The 23,057-nt window shown below is 43.8% G+C and overlaps 1 protein-coding gene across 1 annotated transcript in view; it reads right to left on the bottom strand.

Moving 5' to 3' along the window:
• Window positions 1–23,057, bottom strand: part of CASP9 (caspase 9) — a 785,542-nt gene that overhangs the window by 262,233 nt on the left and 500,252 nt on the right. The window contains exon 7 of the mRNA XM_044060440.1: window positions 7,863–7,952. Coding sequence (XP_043916375.1) covers window positions 7,863–7,952 — 90 coding nt within the window. The remainder of the gene's footprint in view (window positions 1–7,862; window positions 7,953–23,057) is intronic.

The following is a 23,057-nucleotide window of genomic DNA, read 5'->3' as shown; positions in this document are numbered from 1 at the left end:
ATGGTGATGCCTAATGACTCCGCTAGAGCCAGTGTGTAGCGGAGGGCCCTGACCAGAAGACGTTTGGTGGGGGCAGAGAGGAACCAGTCATCTAGGTATGGAAACCCCTGGAATCCCTGAAGTCTCAGATGAGCTGTTACCACTGCAAGACATTTCATGAACACTCTGGGGGCCGTCGAGAGATCAAAAGGCAGGGCTCTGAATTCATAGTAAATGGTTCCCAACCGGAAGTGAAGGAGGCTCCTGGAGTGCTTGCCCATCTTGATATGGTAATATGCATCCTGGAGATCTAATGAGCACATCCACACACCCTCCCGCAGAAAGAGGAGGATGGACTGAATCATGACCATGAGGAACTTGGTTTGAACTACCGATTTGTTTAGTTGGCTGAGATCCAGAACGGGCCTCCAGTCCCATGTTTTCTTTGGCACCAAAAAGAATCTTGAGTAGAACTCTGATCCACACTGATCTAGGGGGACCTGTTGGATGGCTTGTTTTTGACACAGCTTTCATATTTCGGAAGCTGCCTCCTCCCTTTGACTGGGTGGAACATCGGGAAGGGATTTCGGAGGTCTTGGATAAGTTATTAGGGGAATAGGATAGCCTCTGGTAATGATTCTCTGCACCCACTGATCATTCGTAATGGAGAGCCAGGCAGCTTGGTGCAGAGAAAAACGCACCCAGTCAGCTTCCAGAGGAAAGCAATCGGGCAGCGCCTCAGGAGCACTGATATGGTCTACCTGAGAAGGAATCTCTGAAGCCCTGGTTCCTGGGACCCCCCCCCTCTGCCCCGAAAGGGACGTCTTCCATTATTGGAACCCCCTCTGCCTCTGGAGGAGTCCTCCACCACGTGCATCTCAGAAAGGACCTTGAGACGTCTTGTGCCACATCTTTCTGCTCCTCTGATTCATGGAGAAGGAATGCTGAGGTTTGGAAAAGCATACACCAATGGCAGACAAGGTCTTTCCATCTTGCTCACACCTGGCTAATGTATCCTTGACCTTAGCACTGAACAGAGCAGATGGCTCAATAAGGGCATTTAGAAAGGAAGACTTGAAGGAGTCTGCGGGGTCACAAATGCACATCCAGGCATGGCGTCTCATATGACTATGCCTACACCCACAGCTCTAGCTGCTCCTTCGGTTCCATGTGACAGCAACCTCATGGATGAATTAGATATTGATTCTAGGGTGGCAAGTTGGAAAGCAAGTTTATCTTGTGCTCCATCTGATACTTGCCCGCGAGAGTTCCAGAGTGTTTGGAGATAAGATCTCTCTGCAGCCTCATAAAATGTGCCAGAAAGTTCAGAGACCTAACTGCGAAGGTCGCTGATGCAAAGACTTGCTTCCCTAACCTGTCCACTGCCCGGGACTCTCTGTTGGGTGGGTGAACAGCAGGACTCTCTTCTGCAAGACGCTTTTCGTGGCTGCCGCCAACACCATAGCATCCACTGGCAAACCTCTAGATCAATGGGGTTGATCTTCTGGAGGGGTGAGTACTTTGTCTGATCTCCTGGGGATGGCCTCAATGGAGTCAGGGTTTTTCAAGCTCATTGCACGATGAGTTTAACCAACTCATCAGTGGGGGGGAGGTCACCCAAGAAGAGGGCCGAGAGCGAAAGGCCTGCACGAATACGGATTCCTCCTAGGAAGGGTTGGAGGACTTCCAGTCACCCCTCTGTTTCACAATTTCCATGATGTCCCCCCGAAGGAGACATCGTCAGGGGGGGGGGGTGACCATGGGGACCCTTTCCCATCATCGTAGTCCGTATCTTCTGTGAAGGACTCCTCTGGGGAGGCCATGTGTTTCCTCTTACACACCCATTTCCAAGGGGGTTCTTTGATGGAAGCATCCGAAGAAGACTCAGAAAGGGAAATGCCCTGGCCAGGGGTTTCCTGGGCATTGTGCTCTAGGAGTCCTGGGGGTGGCCTTTGACAGCTACGTTTCAGAAGGAACTGGGGGAATAACCAATGGAGGAGGACTGCTAGCGGCAAGTGCCCTCTACATCACCTGGAAAGCAGGCCCACCTGAAGATGAGTGGGAGCCCGGAACCGAAGAAGACAAAATCGGAACCAGAGTCACAACCTGCTCCAGACGGTCAGCCCCTGGGGACGGAGCCTCAAGCACACTCAGAGCGGTAGTCACCCTCGGATCTGAAGTCGGGACCAACAAAACCATCGGAACCGAGATCGGAACCGGAGGCTACACCCCCCAAGCATGAGATTGAGAAAGGGTGGGTTCCGACTGAATCGACACAAAAAGGGGTCTCGGGGCCTCAGACAGAGTCGTTGTCGGCACCGAGAAAGGGAGTCCTCTAAGTAAAAGTTGGATAAATGAGCCTTGGAACCGAGGGATCCAAGGGAGGAGAGTAAGTAGGGGTTGCTGGAGAAACAGACCCAAAGCCTGGAGTGGGATAGGGTTTAGGCAGATTTGAAATTCCTGGTGGTCAGTAGCTGGTCAAAAGGGTGCACCACATCCAATTTGGAAAGGCTCCTAGTGGATCTCACTGATGCCCCTGAGGGAGAATCAGGCCAGTCCAAAAAGGGGCTGCAGGCTTGTCCGGCAAATGGGTCTACAGTAGATGAGTATCGGGCCCGTGGTGTGTCACAGAACGGCACCGACAATTCCAATTTTGAAACTGGTAACGGTATGGTTGGAGCCGTGAATGGGCTCGGAGCCGAAGTTACAATAGGGGTGGATGACAAAAATGGTTCCGAGGTAGTTGTCGGAACAGATATCGGAGCAGAAATGGGTGATGGTTCTGAGAGAGAAACTGATAAGCTGGTCGTACCGAGGCAGTAGACGGTGCCGTAGTCATTGGTACCAGGGAAGGCACCGAGGTGACCTTGGTAAATTTCACTGGAGCCGAGCTCGGAGCAGATGTAGTAGTCAGCACCAAGGAGGCAGAACAGTGTTCAGATGAGGACTTATGGGCCTTGTGCTTGTGACTTTTACCTCTGTCACCGGCCAGTGAAGAGGGGTCCGAGCGAGAACGTTTCTTGTCCAAAGAAGAAGGGATGAAACCTCTGTTGCAGAAATAGCCTCCAAAAAAGGCGAAGCAAGTAGGCCCTTTAAAATCAGTTTGTTACGACGTTCATTAAGTGTCCGTTGACTGAAACTAGCACAAATATCACACTGGGGTTTCGCCGACAAATGCAGAACCCCCAAACAGTACACACACTCTTCATGGAGGTCACTATTAGTTTACCACTGCAAGAAGAGCAGTGTTTAAACCCCGTAGTTCCCTTCTTTACAGACATCCCAGAACACACTCTCACACAAAGGGAAAGAGTGAGGAAAGACAGGAAATGGAGAAGAGAGAAAAGACATACCAACAATGGTAGCAAGATACCACAAGGGTAGAAAGTTAGCAATACCAAGAAAATACCAACAATGGTAAGAGAGAAATATCTGTGGGTAGAGCTGAAGCAATATAGATATCAAGAAAAGATTATAAAAAGAGAAAAACTTTTACAAAACTTGAAATATATCTGAAAAAAAAACACTTAGCTGGAGACCTCGGTGAAACGCTGCTATATGGCTGCACAGCAAATGAGATCTGAAGTAACTGAGCAAAGGGCATTGTGGGTAGCAGCTTAGCTTGAGAATTTTTGGTGCACGCAAGCTTGGTATAAGGCTGACTCGGTTACGAGGGCTCGGAACCGAACCCATCAATGATGAAAAGGAAGAAGATTAACAACTTCAGATGAATAATTTTGTTCATTAAAATGACTTGCCCCCCTCAACTTTTCTGAAAAAGTATTATGAAGTGAAATTTTAAATCTGCCATCTTGTCACATTCCTAAAATTCATGTTCATAAGTGCACCTCTCTTTCCCATCACAACTCTAGCATTTGTTATCTAAATAAGGAAAAAGCTCTCTGAAGGGGTATAAAATATCTATTCAAACACTTCTAAGCAAAAAAAATTAAACCTTTTAGACTTTGTTGCATACAGTGAGAGACAAACAGATGTCATACCATCATTCCTTCATAAAGTGCCTTTCCATTTTTTCTTCCAACTCTTTCCAACCTCCTCTGATCAATTCTTTTAGTCATAATGCAGTATTTTGCCTTATAAATTATCCTTTTTTTAGCAGCAGCTTATGTACTATTCTCAACTAAAACCTATACAGAGCATGTCTTTCACTTAGTACTCCCCTATCCCCTTCTCTTTGCCTATACTGCATTATCACTGGTAGAGAAATCTGTCTCAAACTTGCAGTCCAATTTTCTGCTTGGCTTCATCCCACTTTGTTACCTTACCCTCTCTACTTGCTCCCACTGCCTTGGTTCCTTTACCAATTTTCTCCTGTAATTCCTCCCTCCTCTTGCCTATTTTCTATACCCATGCTTTCAGTCAGCCATAGTGGTAAAAGTCAGCCATAGTGGTAAAACTCTTTCACCATTTCAGTGTTGGCTTAGTTCTTAAAATACTTTATATCACTTTATAAAAATAAGTCTGTATAGTGGTTATTCTCTTAAAGATCTGCATCCAAAATCCTATTCTGTTCTTAATTCTCTAACACCCTCCCTGAATCAGAAAAACGAATAGGCACCGGAACAGCCAACCATATAACAATAAACTAAGTCCGTTCCAAGTCAAAGCATGTATAATGCACCGGCACAATATCAGATAGAAATGTCTCTTTATTGTCCACAAATAATAACAGGTTAAGCACTTTCATCTATTTAATATAGACTTCTTCAGAACACTGTTTTTACAAAAAACTCAGCTTAAATACATTCACCAATACCTCATTGGTCTATATTAAAGTCTATATTAAATACATGCTTTGACTTGGAACCCTTCCTGAATCATCATAATTCCTTTCCACACTGATTTATAACATTCTACTTGTGCTACATATATGAGTCTTAATTGTGTAGCTCTGAAGTATTCCTTCAAATCACGTAATCCTAAAACACATTGCCCTAAGGGGAGAGGCTACTTATCTCACTTAATTCTTGACCGCTTACCCTCCAAATAAATTCCTTCAAATCTTTATTAATAATCATCCACAATGTTGCCTCTGTTTGATTAAACTATGCCTGACCTACATATAAAACATAAGGGAGTAAAAATATTTTAACTGCCTTTATCTTACTAACCATAATCAAGGGCTTTCAGTTTCTATGCAAACACTTCCAAGCAAAAAAGCTAAACCTCTTAAGACTTTGTTGCATACAATGAGAGCCAAACAGATGTTGTATCATCATTCCTTTGTAAACTTCATTTCCATTTACTTTTCCAATCTTTCTAACCTCCTCTGATTGATTAGTTTAGTTATAATGCAGTATTTTATATGCCCTACTAATTATTCTTGGCTTTTGTTTAGTCTCTTCCCACATATTCTTAGTTGCCATAACAGAATTCTTTATAATCAATACACTTAATAATTCATCTCATGTCCCTATAAACATGGATACTGCTAAACGGTCATGTGTGGATACATAGTTTACTGCTATAGCTTTTTGATCTCTATTTTATATCACAAAAATAATTTGAACTATTTCACAATGTTTCACATCACTGAAATTCCCTGTTTTGGATTTATCAAGTACACAATAATATCACTTGCAAATAAAGCTGGCTTTTCTTGATTGCCAAAGCATTTTTATCCTTGAATATGAGAGTCCCTAATTTTATTTGCCAGTGGCTCTAAATGTAAAGGAGAAAGAACACACCCACATTAAGTTCCTCTATTCAAACAGCTTGTTGGAGAGGAACCCTAACATCTTGATTCTTGCCTTCAACTCTTCGTCTACCTCCTAATTAACCACATCAGTCTACCTCCTAATTAACCACATCAGTCTATCGTGGAATGTAAGCTTCCATTGCTCTACTCAAAATCCCACCAAATGCCTTCTCTGCATCAAGAGCCATCAACAATAGAGACATTTTCTTACATTCTGCTTCCCTCTGGATCATGATTGTTTTATTAATGTAATCAAATGTCTGTCTCCCCTACACAAAAGCACACTGGTCTGTACATTTCACACTTGGCAACACGTCTGCCATTCTCCTTGCTAGTATAGACAAACACTTTCTAATCATGGTTTGAAATTGAAATGGGTCTGTATAAAGTAGGAACTTCAGGGTCTTTACCCTCTGAGTAATACTGCCACCACAACTTTCTTTCAGGTTGCTGCAACCCCCTCCCTTTTTTATTTTACAACAAACAAAACTTTGCAAATGTTCACAAAATTAAGTTTACCCTTCTAGATAGGAGCAGTTCCAATATGACAACTGTCCCACAGGTACGGCCTATTCTAAAATTAAGGGTTCCCATGCTAAAGCACAAGCTGGAGCCTGTGTTCCCACTTATAGTAATTGCTATCTGTTCTTTTCTTATCTCTATACCTCTCCCAGATGTGAAAAAAAACAACAAGCATGTTTTCAGTAAATGCTAACTTTTAGCCTTAAGGAAAAAGTGAAGTGGCTACTATTAAATAAATAAACTAAATTGTGAACTGTTACATTAAATGCTTTAAAGAACCAAGGCTGCTGGGAAGGCAACTACTTGTATAACTCATTCACCTCCCATAGTTTCAATTAGTGAACAGATTTCTAATGTACCTTTAAATACCAAATTACACTTCAGCTTGTACATTTCAATCAGAAAACAGAGTTCAGACCCTTCATGATTAACTGCTTGTACCTGCAGCTTTCTGGTCTCCCAGGTTAAAAAAGTTAGTAATAAAAAGACAGCTAGTAACTTTGCAGTTGCATGAACAAAAATCTTTTTATACTGTGCTTAGGACACACTTAGACCTTCTCGATTAACTGCATACACCCACAGACTTCTGGTCTCCCAATGAAAGCCTTTATCAATGGAAAAAAGAATAATTACCATTTCCATCCCTTCCACCACCTTAGCTTATTTTTCAAGCCTATTTTGTTTAAAAAACTTGGTCAAGGCTTAAATCAAAAATATTAATTTAGATATCCATCTCTGTAAAAGCAAGTAACTTATTATCTTATTCTGTTCATAACGTAGTCAGTACATTTCTACACTCCCAGCAACACAAGATCTCATTATAGAAAAAAAATTGTTTCAGTCAAGCCTTTCTTAAGAAAAGGCACATTCTTGCTTTACTATCTTTTACATACACAGTAGTTATTAATAAGACTTCCCACTTGTAAAACACCCCTAAATGCATAGTACATAAAATTGCTTTACAATATAACATGCAGCTGACATCATAAAACTTTATTCAAATATTACTGAGCACAAAACTGTTTTTATCTGCAATTACTTCTTCAGCTTCCTTCCAAACATTAATGGACAGAGGGGTCTACACTTTATAGTTTATCCACTACTTAAACACAGCCAACTAAATTCCAGTCTTTTTTTTTTTTTTTTTTTTTTGGCAAAGCCACATTTCATATGTCTATTCATATACCCAATGTGACTGATGCTTTATCATCTCCCATTGATTCACTAATCTCACAATGGTCCCCACTATCTCCCAACACCAGTCTCTGGTTCAAGTCCAAGTTATTCCTGATTTTCCTAGTCAGCTCCCGTGTTGAGCATTTTTCATTGCAAAAATGGAAAAGGTTTCACTGCAAACACTTTGTGGGCTTTATTATCAGAAGAGTGAGAAACACAGCATCCTCATACTTGACAGCCTGCTATTGGTTGGATAAACTTTTATCTCCTTAGCAATTTTGCATCAAAAAATAATAAAAAAGCTTTAATAACCAAGTACACTAATGAATTTGTCTTTCAGGCCTGATCTGTTTTTTGTTTACTTCAAAACTCATTACAATTTTATGCAGAGATTATTAACAGGCAAAGCAGTGGTCATGCAAAGGTCACAGAATTTCAAATGATTAGCACAAAGAACACAGCTTACCTCACTGCCATGGGAAAGGATGATAATAATACAGCAGTCAAAAGCACTATGGTCTTTGCCGGCCAACAAATGCAATTCCTTCTGTAGTTCCTACCAGAGAAATTAAACACAATTTGTGAAAGAAGGCACAAAATGATTAACACCATACAAGAGATAAAGTAAGGAATGCAATATATACAAAAACAAAACAAATGACTATTAAGTGGCTCAATAAAAATATATTGCAGTATCTGTTTTGATATACTAACTAAAGGATATAAATAGGATACATAAATATGGAAGAAAATTAACTTAATTACTTGTCAAAGATGAAAAACTACAACAAAGACAGAAAAGGTGAATAAACAAGCAATCTTGGACAAACATTAAACATCTCTTCTTTATGTTTTCTTTTAAGTGATTTTCCTTTAGTGTATGCCACACAACATTATCACACCCTCTCTCACATAGTTAGTAGACCTTCCCAAAAAACACATCCCCTTTTGGGTTAACAAACATGAATGGGTACAACAATTTTACTCTTCATCTAAGGTGCATGTTTAAACTCTAGACTGACTTATGCTTCCAACAACTGTCAAGCACCCCAGCTTACATTTTAATGTCCATTAATTATGCCTAAGTTTATTTGACTATTTTTCCCATTTCCATCCTTGCTTCCTATATCCTTTTCCTACCATACTTCATTTAGAAGAAGACATTCTTTCACACTTTCTTCAACCCTGGTCTTCTTACCTTATCCTAACGTCTTCAAAGCCAACCCATAACACCTTCATACCCCTTCCAACCTGCCCTTCATCCTGTCCCCTTATCTGCATTTCATTGCAACCTTGCAGATGTGCTGATATCAACTTGCTGAATTCACTCTTTTGCAAGTCCACTTCTAACTTTTTTTGTATGCGACTCTCAGCTCTTTTAGTTATTACTAGCATGATCAGTGTTATTTCTGTCACACTTCATCCCTTTCCTGTTCAACCAAATCAACTGCTACTTCTGTGAATTCCTCCTTTTCTCCCACAAATCTATCATTTTCTTACTAGTTCCCAATATATATACCTCATACACATCTCTAACATTTCTCTTTAACTGTTTTTCCCTTCCTTTCACAACCTAATAGACACACAGTACCGTAAGTGTGGGATTCATGACTACTAATGTCTACTGATCCCACACTGGTCCTGTCCTCTTCAGAAAGAGTCACATAACACTGTTTCCTTTCTCACGTTACAAGTCTCATCTTTCCTTTCACATATCTTTCCACTTATAACCTCACTTCTTAACCCATTTCTTCTTGCATTTTCCTTATCTTACACCACCAAATATCCATTATTTCCACTCAGACAGAGCTAGTTTTCTGTCCAAATACTCCAATTCTCCATTTTTCTCTCCATATTTCCTACCAATCCTTCACCCTATCCTGTAGTTAAGTTTAAGCTAACAATTTCCCTCTGCCTTCAATCACAAATGGTTTCCGTGCTACCTCAAATGATCTAAGAGCTATCTTCCCTTCCTTATAATTCCTGTTATATGTTGAACCTTACTTATTCAATTTCTCTTGTACTCTTTTACTGTCCCCCTCATCCCTCACTGCTATATCTCCAGTCCCCTGCAATAACTCACCTTCAAGACATTCATACAATCTTATACAATTCTGCTTCATTTAATCTACTACCCTTATCAGCACAACTTTTCACCTGCCTTACCTACATTTCCTTCTACCACAGTTCTTTTTCATTTTTCCCTCAAATAGTACAATTGTGTAAAATCTTACCAGAACTATAGGTGTCCTTTTCAGTCTTGCAGGATTTATAACATGTGAGATTGCGTGCCAAGGATAGCCCAACATCCAGCCAGTATACCAAAACCTTTATATCTTCCTAGCATCATTTGTCAGGCATATGCTCCCCGCTCAGGTGTACGGCATAAAGATAACATACACACACTCCTTTCTCTAAAATGAAGTGTCCCAGAAAAATTAGAGCACATCCAGAGGGAAACAGAAACAGAAGAGAAAGTTCAAAGACCCCTCAGCCAGCAAACTCTTCACAACAGAAGAAAGAGAGAAAAGGGAGCAGGAGGGAGGGACTAATTACTGCAACACTGAAAAGAAGGACGTCTACTGTTATGATATGATTTTATATAACTCTACTGCACTATGTCCTTCCTTATCACTGTTGCAGTACTCATAACATATGGGGGATTACCAAAGCTACTGAAAAGAATAGCAGGAGAAAGGCACAGAGGAGTCCTTCATAAAATCATGAAGGAGAGCCCTGGCAAATCCTGCCCTGGCTCTGGAAATGACATCCAATGTTTACTAAAAGTGTGGCCAGAGGACCAACAGGCAGCTTCAAGAATGAATCTAATATCCAGACCCTTGAAAGAGCTCCGGAAGAGGCCACAGCCCTAGTAGAATGAGTTCAAACTGAAGCAGAAGTTTACCATGAAAAGAACAAAAGAAATTGACTTAGAAATCCAGAAGGAGATGGTTTGATTGCAGATATCCTTTGTCTTATCTAAATAATACCTGAGCTATCTATGTATATTCATGAACAACCTTCTCACTCTTGCAGATTATGAAGAAAGAAAAATATCTGCTGGATTTATTATTGTTGTTTCTCCTGTTATAACCAATTACTACACTTTTTGTATATATAGCTATGTACTATTCCATTGAGTACATTATGTTCTTCTTATCCATTGTATCCATATGATTGTTTTGCTCTTTAATATTGTTAATTTGTCTCTATTTGTATGCATTTGTATGTCTGTTTGGGGCTTTTCCCCTCAGGTCTCCACTGAAAAAGGGTAAATTCTTACCCAGCTGGACCAACCGGGTTAACAAATGCGAAATGCATAAATAAATAAATAAGGAAGAAAGCTGACAGAATGATTAAGAGGCAGCTCACTGATCATCTGGGCATAAAAGAAGGATTAGTATGCACAGACACCCTGTTCCCCTATGAAAAAAATAAAGGAATTGCCACCACCAGAGCCTGAAGTTCAAAAACTCTCTTGGCTCAAGTAAGTGCAACCAAGAAAACAGTCTTCCAGGTGCAGTGTTGCATAGAAGAAGAAGCTGGCTCAAAAGGAGCACAAGTCAGTTTTTCAAGGACAAAATTAAGGTCTCAAAAGGGAAGGATAGGTTTTCTTGGGGGCCAAATATGAAGGACAATTTTAAGGAATTCTTTGACCTTAAAACAAGACGACAATGGTGAGTTTAAGGGCAGACAGGCAGAAACTGCTGACAAGCGAGCTTTGACAGAAAAATATGCTAAGCCAGCATGGCACAGTTCACAAGTAAGAAAGGACCAAAGGGACCTTCACTGAGAAGGGATCCTGGTAATACTTGAGACACCAAACAGAAAATCTTTTCCATTTAGCCATATAGGATATTTTGATAGTGGGTTTCCGGGCATCCTACAGAATCCTCAGCACTTTCTCAGAAAAGTGGTGTCTAAATGGGATAAAAATGCTATCATCCAAAACGACAACTGAAGCATGGACAAGTGAGAGTGAATGAGCGACCCCTTGTCTTGTGAGAGAAGATCCATCCAGTGAGGTAACTTGGGATGACTGTGTGTGGCCAGGTGAAAGAAGAGGGGCAAACAGTGCTGTCTGGGCCAAAGGAAGGGGAGCACCAGTAAGATTATTGGGGAGTCCTTTCTGATCTTGAGCAGGACCCTGGGAAGTAGATGAAGTAAGAGGGTAAGCATACAGGAACATCCCCTTCCAAGAAAAGGACATGGCATCCATCTCCCAAGTCAGAGGACTTGGGACAGTGGAACACAAACAAGGAAGTTGCCTGTTCAGAGGAGATGCAAAAAGATCCACTTGAGGAATACCCACCAAATGTACTATGTCCAGAGACAGCACTCTGTGAAGCACCCATTTATGAAGTTGTGTCCCAGACCTGCTCAGACACTCTGCCAGAAAGTAGTGTTCTGAACAGATGTAGACCACCTGAAGGGTTACCTGATGATGGATAGCCAAATTCCAGGCCTGAAGGGCTAATCTGCAATGAAGGAAAGACCTTGTTGCCTCTGTATGTTAATGCACCATATGACTATGGTGCTGTTTGTAAAGACCTTTAAAGGGCCTGGCGGCCAAAAAAAAAAAATGGAAGGCCTGAAGAGCAAGAATGACCACTCTCATTTCTTTTGTGTTGATGTGGCCTGACCTCTGATGAAGGGGCCAAACACCCTGAACTCACAGATTATTGTAACAGGCACCCCACCTCAGATCAGAAACACCTGTAAACAGCTCTTGAGTAGGGGTAGTAGTCTGAAAAGCAGTCAGGATTGAGGGAGATCTACTGAATCCACCAGTGAACTCAAGTTTGAGACAAGGAAGTAAAGGGACTGGAAAACTCCAGAGGGTGGCAATGCTGGAACCAAACTGTCTTCAGGTACAATTGAAACTTCCTCACATGAAGCTTGGCAAAGGGAAGCATGGGAATGGTAGATGCCATGAACTCCAGGGCTCTGAGAAATTACCTTACAGGAATGGGAAAAAGGGAAAGCAGAGACTGGAAGTAGGTTGTCAGAGACAGAACCTTGGGAAAAGGAAGAGAAGCATACATTGGAATGGTTTGGATTCTGCAACCCAGAAAAATGTGATCTTGAGGAGGAGTCAGGCTTGACTTCTTGAAATTGATGGTGAATCTCCGACTGCACAGAAGGAGCATGGTGAAGGGCAGATCTTGCAAAAGCCTGGACTGAGATGGGAGCCTGAAGAAGCAGCAGACATGGGAAAATCTGAATTACCTGAAATTTGCAAATGGCTACAACAGGGGCCAGACATTTGGTGAACACCCTTGGGGTTCATAAAAAGTTCAAAGGGCAAAGCAGAGAACTGAAAATGAGAGGATGAAACAGAGAAAAGTAAACATTTCCTGAATAAAGGGTGAATGAGAATGTGAAGACAGGTGCCTTTAGGACTAGAGAGACCAGAAAAGCCTATGGAAGTAAGAGGGGAAACAGAGTCTGGAGGGAAAGCATCCAGAAGGAAGAAAAGAATCTTTAGAAAATTATTTAGAAAAGAGAGGTGTAGGATGGGTCTCCAAGATCTATCTTCTCTGGAAACTAGAAACATTTTGGAGTAAAACCCTGCTCATTCTGGAATGGGTGAATTGTGCACTGATTCAGTAAATCCTGCTGAACCACAACAAAATGAGGAAATTGGTCTGGAGGAGGTTTTGGAAGACCTGAAGGGGGAAGGGATTTCCATACCATAAAATAACCATGAAGGATAATGGACAGAACCCAGAAGTCTGAAGTAAGCTGTTGCCAGACAGTTAAAGCCTGAGAGTCTGGGGAACCTGTCCAAGATAAAGGGGATAATAGGTTGTCAGATGGAGTCAGATTTGTCCTGAAAAGGGGGCTTTTGAGTTTTAGAAGTCTGGGTGGGTTTATCAGACAGGAAATGCTTAAGAACCCTCTTCCTCTTAGAAGAATAACGACACTGCCTAGACTTAGGATAGTTTATCTGAAATTTGTGTATGAGAGAAACAAAGATTTAAGATCCTACATCACTTTACCTTTGTTTTGCAGAGTCTTAAACAAGTCACTATCAGCCATACCAAAGAGATTTTGATTGCCCAAAGGAGCATCTAAGACTTAAAATTAATATCATCAGGTAAAGCCTGTAGTCCTCATAACTGAATATGAAACAGGAGCTCCACAGGATGCATCAACTGCGTCATAACATTTGATGGAGTGACTGGCAACCTGAGAAGTGGAACTGAACAAGGGAAAGGGCAGCAGTCTTACCTTTAAAGTCCAGAAGGTCTGACAAAACTCTCCCTCAAGATGAGACAAAAGGGCTAAAACATACCCAGTCATATGCGTTTGATAGTTTATGGCCCTGAAGGCCAGAGTGGCAGAAGTGTACACCTTTTTCCCCAGCCTCTTCATTGCCTACCTGTCTTTATTGGAAAGGAGAAGTTTGGAAAAGAGCAAAAGCTTGGATGGCTTGTCAGCAGAAACAGAGACCACAACAAGATCTGAAGAAGGGCACTTGTAGAGGTACTTAAATGCCTCAGGCAACTTATAAAAATAATCAAGCTTCTTAGGAGTCAGAGGCTGGAAATCAGGAGCCAAATAGGCAGCTGCAAATGTATCCAACAAGGCATCCAACACAGGGGGAACAGCAGAATGTTTATGACATTCCATCTGCAACAGCTCATAATACCACTATTGAATATCACAGACATAAGAACAATCCCATTTAAAATGCTCCGACAGCGAACTACAGTGTCCCCAAAGGACAACTCTTCAAATGTAGAATCAAGACTCAAAGAATCCTCTTCCTCAGATCCATAGTTCAAAGGTGAGGTAATCTAGTAGGCCAGTGATTCACCTCCTGAATCCACCTCCTCAACTGAAGAATCAGACTCCATAATCATTTCAGATGGCGTAGATGACCAAGGAGAAACAGGAACAGATACCCCCTGATGTAATCTCAAGGCCATCAGGGCATTGACCAAACCCTGGGTAAAGTCATGCCATTCAATCCGAGGGTCCTTAGCAATAGGTAGAATGTGTTTAGTTTTCTGCTTCTTCTCCAGTGGGACGTCAGCTTTGACCAACCTAGAAGGCTTTGAGCCATGCCAAGACTCAGTAAGGATATCACAGACCTCCTTCCTAACCAGAATTAAAGAATCCCCCAATCCTTTTTGAAATGATTAGCTGTGGTTTCCCTTCAACATCCACAGTGGACATCTGCATTCATCTCAGAGGAAGTGCAAAAAGCGGATTCCATCCCAACCTCCCACAGGCTCGAGGCAGAGGAAACTAGCACGGGCACCAGATGGTCTTCACACACCTCATGAGAGATGTATGGCAGAGGCTGAATAGTAGCACAGTTAGGCCTAGATTTTTTTGGTTTTCTTTTTAAGAAACAGCTGTACCTTAGGAGCACATACCCAGTCATAGTACACTGGGTGAAAGTCAAAAAATTGGTTGTCAAGATAAATGGATAAAGAGGACTGACTGCTGTGAAGTGTTTTGGGAACAAAGCCTGGCAGATGGTACATTTGTAAGATTGTGTGTAGAACTGAGGCTGACTAAACACTTGTTGTGATGGTCTTTATGGGGAATCTGCCTCCCACACTGACATTTCCCTTCTTGGATGACATGAATCCTAAGTTCACAAACAAATGAAAGAACTCCAACTGGGCACTTATCTGTAAACAGCATGGTAAAAAACAGCTCAGTGAAGGGCATTCAGACAGATGTTTAACTGTGGTGTTCTGACTGGTGGCAAGAAGTTTTGAACATGGAGCATGCATACAAGATCTTTATGCCCTTTACCCCATGCCAGCACAGGGAGCAAATGAATGACATTAGGAGGCTTTAAAGGCTTTGGTATACTGTCTGGACTTTGAGCTATCCCTAGCAGGAGATCCTACATGTTATGAATAGTGCAACAGTTATAGAGAAGGGCATCCAATGAATATTAAATGTCAGAATATATCCCCCCCAGGCCTACTACATCCACCCTTATTCTTTAACATGCCTCATATCTCCCAAGCAATCCATGGGTGGGACTATTCCCCTTAAATACATTCTCCATCTCAACCTACTGTACCTTGTCAATTCCCTACTCTTTATTCCTCACTGCGATATGCCTAATAAGGTAATATACACCAGATAAACTCACCACTTTAGTAACATTAGTTCTCCGTACTGCCAATTCCAATGCCACACATGGATAAATCTCTGACAGTAACCCAGGCAACGTGAAGTTTGACTTGAAGCTTTGGTGTCTGTTGGAGTTGGCGTGGGTGAGGAAAGAAATGAAACTTATGCCTGCTCACTTTTCTTTGAGGAGGATGGTGATAAGTGTGCATCTAGGTACTCTCTTTATGGTACAGTCTCTGCCAGTGGAAACTGGGGAATTACACGGAGATGCTGACTAGAATGGGTCAGGACCACAATTTCAGTGGATGGAAAGGTGTGAATAAGAAGTTATGTACTTACCATAATGTTCCATTTTAGTTGTCTTCTTCTCGCCTTCTTTCTTGCTGGATGGGTTTGGAGCCGACCCACGGCTCCGACTCGGCCTATACTATAGCTCGAGAGCTATTTTTACCGGCTTGAGTCAGCCCTATATCCCACAATACCATGCGCTAACTCCCCAGATCTCATTGGCAGCTAACACATAGTATAAAATTATTATTATAATTATAACCAAAAACGGTCTGCCTGCTGGTGACCCTAATGATACGGGGTAACCGTGAAGGACTATATAACATGAAATAGAAGGACTCAGAGACCTTCAAGTCTGTCCAGGCTAGGGGACAGGAGGGAGGGACACAAGAAAGAAGGCGAGAAGAAGACAACTAACATGGAACGTTATGGTAAGTACATAACTTCTTAATGTTAAGTTGTCATTCTCGCCTTCATTCTTGCTGGATGGGACAGCGTCCCTAGCACCTTGGTCCTGGGTGGCTCAACGGAACAGACTCCTGAGTACGGTGGAACCAAAGTCAGCTCTATTTCTGGAGGCTATATCGAGCTTGTAATGGGTAATAAAGGTATGTTGAGAAGCCCATGTAGCTGCTGCACATATGGCATCTAATGGTAACCTTGCTTGAAAGGCTGTTGATGTTGATAGTGCCCTGGTTGAATGAGCCTTAGGCCTAAACGGGAGTTGTTTGTGTCTCAACTCGTAGACAAAGGTAATGATGGATTGTCAACCATCTGGAAAGAGTTACCTTTGATACTGGAAGTCCTTTCTTTCCTTCAGCATAAGAGAGAAAGAGCTGTTCTGATTTTCTGAATTGTTTTGTCCTGTCTAAATAATACCGCAGCTGGCGATGAACATCCAAGGAATGTAATTTCTGTTCAGCCCTGTTTGAATAATCTGGGAAGAAAACAGGCAAGTCAATAGTGTGGTTCAGATTTGATTCAGAAGAAACTTTCGGTAAAAAGGAAGGATTCGTTCTGAGAGTTACCCTGTCTTTATGAAAAACCAAATAAGGGGGACGGACGGACAAGGCTTGGAGTTCCGATACCCTTCTGGCAGATGTTATAGCCACCAAAAACAGAGTTTTCCAAGAGAGAAGTTTGAAGGAGCAAGAAGCTGCAGGCTCAAAGGGAGGGAGAATCAATGAAGTTAATACTAAATTTAAATCCCATTGTGAAGGAGGATCCTTAATGGGAGGTCTGAGCAAGAAGATGCCCTTGAGGAAAGCTTTACAGAGTTTGTGGGACATAATATTTGCTTCCGAGAGCCCCACATGAAAATTTGCAATGGCCGCTAGTTGTACACTGATAGTGGCCGGCGACGATCCTGAATGAAAAAGCTCCACCAGAAAATCTAGAACTTTATGAATTGGTGCATTAAAAGGATCTAAGGACCTAGCTTCTGCCCAGAACGAAAAACGCTTCCATTTGCTCGCATAAGTCTTTCTAGTATTGGACTTATGGGAAGCAAGAATTATATCACGGACAGGAAGAGAAATAAAGGGAAGCCTGGCTATGGTTGGAAGTGGAGCAACCAAGCTGTGAGGTTGAGGGAATGAAGAGACTGGTGCAGCTTGCCCGTTAGATGGGTCAAAAGGTCTGGAAGGGGTTCCAGATGCCAGGGCTGTTCCAGTAGATAACGGCGCAGGAACGGAAACCACACTTGTCGAGGCCAATACGGAGCAATGAGGATCATTTTGGATCTCAATGCGGTTGCTTTCTGAATTAATTGCGGAATCAACGGAAAGGGGGGAAATGCGTATAGAAGACCCCGAGGCCAATCGTGGACCAGAGCATCTCTGGGGGGATGGCCTGGTAGAGGGAAGAGAGTAAAGAAGTCGAGGCACTTGCTGTTTTGAGGGGTTGCGAAAAGGTCGCAGCAAGGCTGGCCCCACTTCTGAAAAATTCTCTCTGCTACCGCTTGATTTAGAGACCACTCGTGAGGCATGAGAATTGTTCTGCTCAGTCTGTCCGCTGTGACGTTGGACCTCCCGGGGATGTGTGCTATCAGAAACCGTTGAGAGGAGATCGCCCATTGCCAAAGTCTGAGTGCTTCTCGACATAGGGGGTAGGACTTTGTTCCACCCTGCTTGCTTATGTACCACACTACAGACATTGTCCGTTTGAACTGCTATAGTCCCCGATGGGAAGAGAGTCCTGAAGGGCCTGCAACGATAAAAGCACTGCTCTCATCTCCAGGACATTTATGTGCAGGTGGCATTCTAATTGTTGCCATGTGCCCTGGACAGTCCTGCCCTGATTGTGCCCCCCCACCCGATCAGGGAGGCATCCGTTGTCACTGTGGCAACTGGAGGGGGGAGAACAAAGGGTCTGCCCTGAAGAAGTTGAGGGGAGACCATCCACCAGGAGAGGTGTCTCTTGCAAGATGGGGTTATCAAGATGTTGTGAGTCATTGGGAGCTGTTGAAAGGACCACTGAGAAAAAAGCATCCACTGGAGAATTCTCATGTGTAAGCGGGCTAAGGGGAGGAGAAGGATCGCCGCTGCCATGAGGCCTACCGTTTTCAGTACTAACTTGACTTGAATTCTGTTGGACTGCAACAGAAACCAAACATTCCACCAAATGTCTGTCACTCTCTGAGGTGGCAATGTTGCAGACATTTCTCTGGTGTTTAGTACGGCGCCTATGACGTTTATAGATTGACAAGGCGACAAGGAGGATTTTGCAAAGTTTATGGAAATACCTAGTTTCTTGCAAATGTGAATGGTGTAATCCCTGGCTATTATAAGATGGTGCTTGGTGGTAGCGGTAATGAGCCAATCGTCTAAATATGGAAACACCTGGAATCCTTTTTGTCTCAGGTGAGCCGTGAACACCCTGGGGGCTGTGGTGAGACCAAAGGGCAGGGCTCTGAATTGGAAATGACTGGCTCCCAGCTGGAAGCGGAGAAACCTCCTGGAGCGCCTGTGTATCTTTATATGATAGTACGCGTCCTGAAGGTCTAACAAGCACATCCAGTTGTCTCTGCCCAAAAAGGGTAGAATGGACTGCAGTGTTACCATCCAAAATTTTGTCTTCTGCACAGACTTGTTCAGTTTGCTGAGGTCCAAAATGGGTCTCCAGTCTCCTGTCTTTTTTGGTACCAAAAAGAACCTGGAGTAGATTCTGGATCCTAGCTGGTCTGCTGGGACTGCCTGGATGACTCTTTTTTTCTAACAGTTTTTTTATTTCTAGCTGTGCCTGACCCCTTTGTGCGGGTGGTACGTCTGGGAGGGGTCTTGGCGATTGGATCGGAGGGGAAATGAAGGGGATTTTGTAACCTATGGATATAATCAACTGTACCCATTTGTCTTGAGATAGGGATTGCCAGGCTTCCGGGTATAGAGATAATCTTCCCCCGACTGCCTCCGAAGGTGGACAGTCGGGCAGCTTCTCAGGGATGCTGAAATGGTTGGTCAGGGAAGGATTCCCTGGAACCCTGGTTCTGTGGACCCCCTCTGCCCCTGGGGCGGCATCTATTATTGTTCCCCCCTCTGCCTGTGGGAGGATGTTCACCACGTGCGGCAGGCGCGACTCCCTTTGGTTTGCGGAACCACATCTTTCCACCCTTCTGGCCTTTAGGGTAAGGTCTAGATGGTGTGGAAAAGTTGACTCCCACGGCAGAGAGAGAGTCTTACCATCTTGCTCGCACCTGGTGAGGGTATTCTTCACCTGAGGTCCAAACAACTCTGAACCATCAAAGAGGGTGTTGGTGAAGGACACCTTTAAAGGGATCAACAAAATTACAGAGTCGCATCCAGGCGTGACGTCGCAACGCAAGTGCCTGCGGCCCTACTCGCTCCATCGGCTGCATAGGAGATAAGCCACATGGAGGAGTTGGCAATGGAATTCAGGGTAACCAGCTGGGAGTTAATCTTGTCCTGATACCCCACAGCAGAAGGATCCTGTATGGTTTCACCCAGTTCTTTGAGCAAATCTCTCTGAAGGCGGGTGAAATGACATAAATAGTTCAGCGACCGCATGGCAAAGGTCGCTGAAGCAAATGTCCGCTTACCGTACCTGTCCATGGTCCTGGACTCTTTGTTAGGAGGATGAACAGGTACCAAAGGATCAGTTAATTCCTTCTTAGTGGCGGCTGCTACCACCATAGCATCTACCGAGACACCTTTGGTCAGAAATGGTTTGTCTTCCAGAGCAGAAATAAATTTAGAAGGCCTCCTAGGGGTAGGTTCCATTGAGTCAGGAGCTGCCCACGCCTTTCTGGCCACTACTTCCATCAGTGGGTCAAAGGGAGGAGACACCCAGGAGGTGAAAGGGCGAGACCCAAAAGCGTCACGGTAAACCGACTCGTCCTCGGAGGGTTGAAGGGTGGACCAATTCCCCCTCTGTTTCAGGATCTCTAGGATGTCTGAAAAGGAGACATCCTCAGAGGGGGATCTCGGGGAACCCTCCGACTCATCCAAGTCGGTGTCTGAAGTGAGAGACTCGGGGGAGTCTATGTGCTTCCTCTTGCACTGTTTTTTCCTAGGGGGTTCCCTGAAGCTTCAGGGGAGGCCTTGGAGGAGGAAGAGACACCCAAAGAGGGTACCCTAATGCTTTGGATCTCTGCTATCAGTTGCAAGAGGATGGCCAGAGACCGTAACAGGCACTGTAGAGGGAGGAGCTGAAGAACCCAACCTTGGAGTGGACACTGGATCCAGCACGCTCCTCATCACCTCGAAAGCCCCCCTATCAGACACCGAAGGCAGTCTTGGCTCCGAAGATACCCGAACTGCCTCCGGCACCGACAGAGAAGGCTCCGAGAATGATGTCGGGGCCGAACTAACCAGAGCAGACACTCTGAGAGGGAGAGTGGGGTCGGACAAGGGTCCGATGCCACTCGCCCCCTCGGAGCCGACAATGGAGTCTCGGCGCCCAGACCTCTCCATGGACGGTACCAACGAAGAAGTTGGAGCCAACGACACCGGAGCTGAAGGTGGAACTATCGGCTTCGACATGGGCAAGGTTACAGTTCTGACAAACTCCGGCTCCGAACTCGACTGGAGAGTCGGAGGAGGAATCGAAGGCGGCACCGAGGGAGCCACAGTCTGGTGAGAAGGGCTTTGGAGCATTTGGGCCAGTGCCTGAGATTTTATGAGTCTACTGACTACCCTCTCAATATCATGGTCGGAGAGCCTAGACGACCTGGAGGAATGAGTCCTATGACTCCGCTCTGATAGGAGGGGTGATCTTGGAGCCGATCGGATGGATTCTAGTGAAGGAGACCTAGAGTGCTTGCACGCTGAAGTCAGCTCCGATATGGGTTTCGGAGCGGAAGCGATCTTGCTCGCATTGGCTCCGACTGGAGCTGATGTCAGAGCAATCTCAATTTCGCCAGCCCTCGACTCAGAAACTGGAGCAGAGGGTTTGGCGGGCTTAGATGACTTCCCCGAGCCAGACTTGGATGGGGAATCATCGGGCTTCAATAAGCCCCTCAAAATAAGTTTGTTACAACGCTCCTGCAGGACTCTTGAACTAAATCCGTGACAAATGGAACAAGAATCCTGCAGGTGCAATGGTCCCAAGCAGTAGACGCAAGAAGTGTGACCGTCTGTCAGAAACATTTTCTGACAGCACGAGTCACACTTCTTGAATCCCGAGACCTTAACGTCTTTGGACATTGCCCTAAAGACAGTAACTCAATCAGCACACACACTCACTCACTTACACACAAGGGGGAGATGAGGGGGCTGACTAGAACAACAACACACACACTAAGGGGGTGAGTAAACAGAAAAACTAAAGCCTGTAGGCCTGATTATAAAAGTTAACTAAAGGGGTGGGTAGGGCTTATGAAACAAACACTAAGTAACTATATCGATAGGGAAGTAATGAGGGAAAATAACCTAAGAAACTACCTCAAAAAATAGAAACTTTAGTTGAAAATTCCTTTTACTGACCTGAGCTGGTAAAAAAAGGCAACCTCGCAGCGAAGCGGCAAACAAGATCTGGGGAGTTAGCGCATGGTATTGTGGGATATAGGGCTGCCTCGAGCCGGTAAAAATAGCTCTCGAGCTATAGTATAGGCCGAGTCGGAGCCGAGGGTCGGCTCCGAACCCATCCAGCAAGAATGAAGGCGAGAATGACAACTTAACATTGTCAATTGCAATGCACATTATATGCCACTCATCTTGTACATGCAGATGATTGACCAGGCTTGTTCTTCTTTCAGCTTTTCCCGGTTAGGGGTCGCGACAGAGAAACTCCGGTCCGCTAATGATTGGCAGTAGATTTTTATGGTGCCAAGATGCCAGCTCGACTCCCAACCTTCAATGAGGGCAAGCCCATTTACGCATGTCTTTTGAACGCCACTTGACCACAGGGAGGACATGCAGACTCCACACAGAAGGTGCTCCAGCCGAGAATGGAACGGGAGAACCTCTTGCTGTGAGGCGACAACCCTACCGCTGCACCACCGCGGCTAGATGACTGACAAGGCCAAACCCACACACAGACACACAGACACACACACACACACACACACACACACACACACACACACACACACACACACACACACACACACACACACACACCTGCAATCCTAAAGAAATGGATCCTGGTTTCTCTTGCTCTTTCTTTTGTCCATGTGCATCCTTATCAGTATCATCCCTTCAAATTACATTTCCTTATCACTACCTACTGGAATCTCTAAAAGATTCTCAACAGTACTTCCACTAATACTTCCAAGTCTTCAGACATTAGTATACAATCATCTCAAATAATCTTTAGGATACGTCCATATTCTTTCCCTTTAAATGCTTCAACACTTCCCTTATTCTTTATACGAACACTTTCATCATCAAAAGGAATAAATATAAGGACAGGCCACACTCTCCGAGTCTGTACCTCTTCTGATAAATCTATTTTGACTAACATCTCAATCCTCAGTTAATAGTACCAACTACAATGCTTCTACCCATCACCTAAATAAAAAAAATTTCTCCAAGGCTGATTACAACCTCCTGAGGGAAGGTATAAGCAGCTTCACAGCCCCCTCCCCCTCCACAGAAACTGGCACATATGTCTAAATTTACACCAACGTACTATATGAGCATTTATATAGCTGCGTGGAATCTGGAATACAAGACAGGACAAAAATCCTTCTCCTCAAGAAAGAGTAAACCTGTCTGGTGGACATCTGAAATAAACTCTATAATAAAAGGAAAAAATTGCTGTCCAGGACAAAGAAGGTGCAGGTGTCTAATTAGAAGCAATTTCTCCTTAG

Source organism: Protopterus annectens, chromosome 2.part0 (assembly GCF_019279795.1).
Source record: "Protopterus annectens isolate FY-2018-M chromosome 2.part0, PAN1.0, whole genome shotgun sequence".
In the NCBI taxonomy this organism is placed as follows: Eukaryota; Metazoa; Chordata; order Ceratodontiformes; family Protopteridae; genus Protopterus; species Protopterus annectens.
This window is presented reverse-complemented; position numbering and strand designations above follow the sequence as displayed.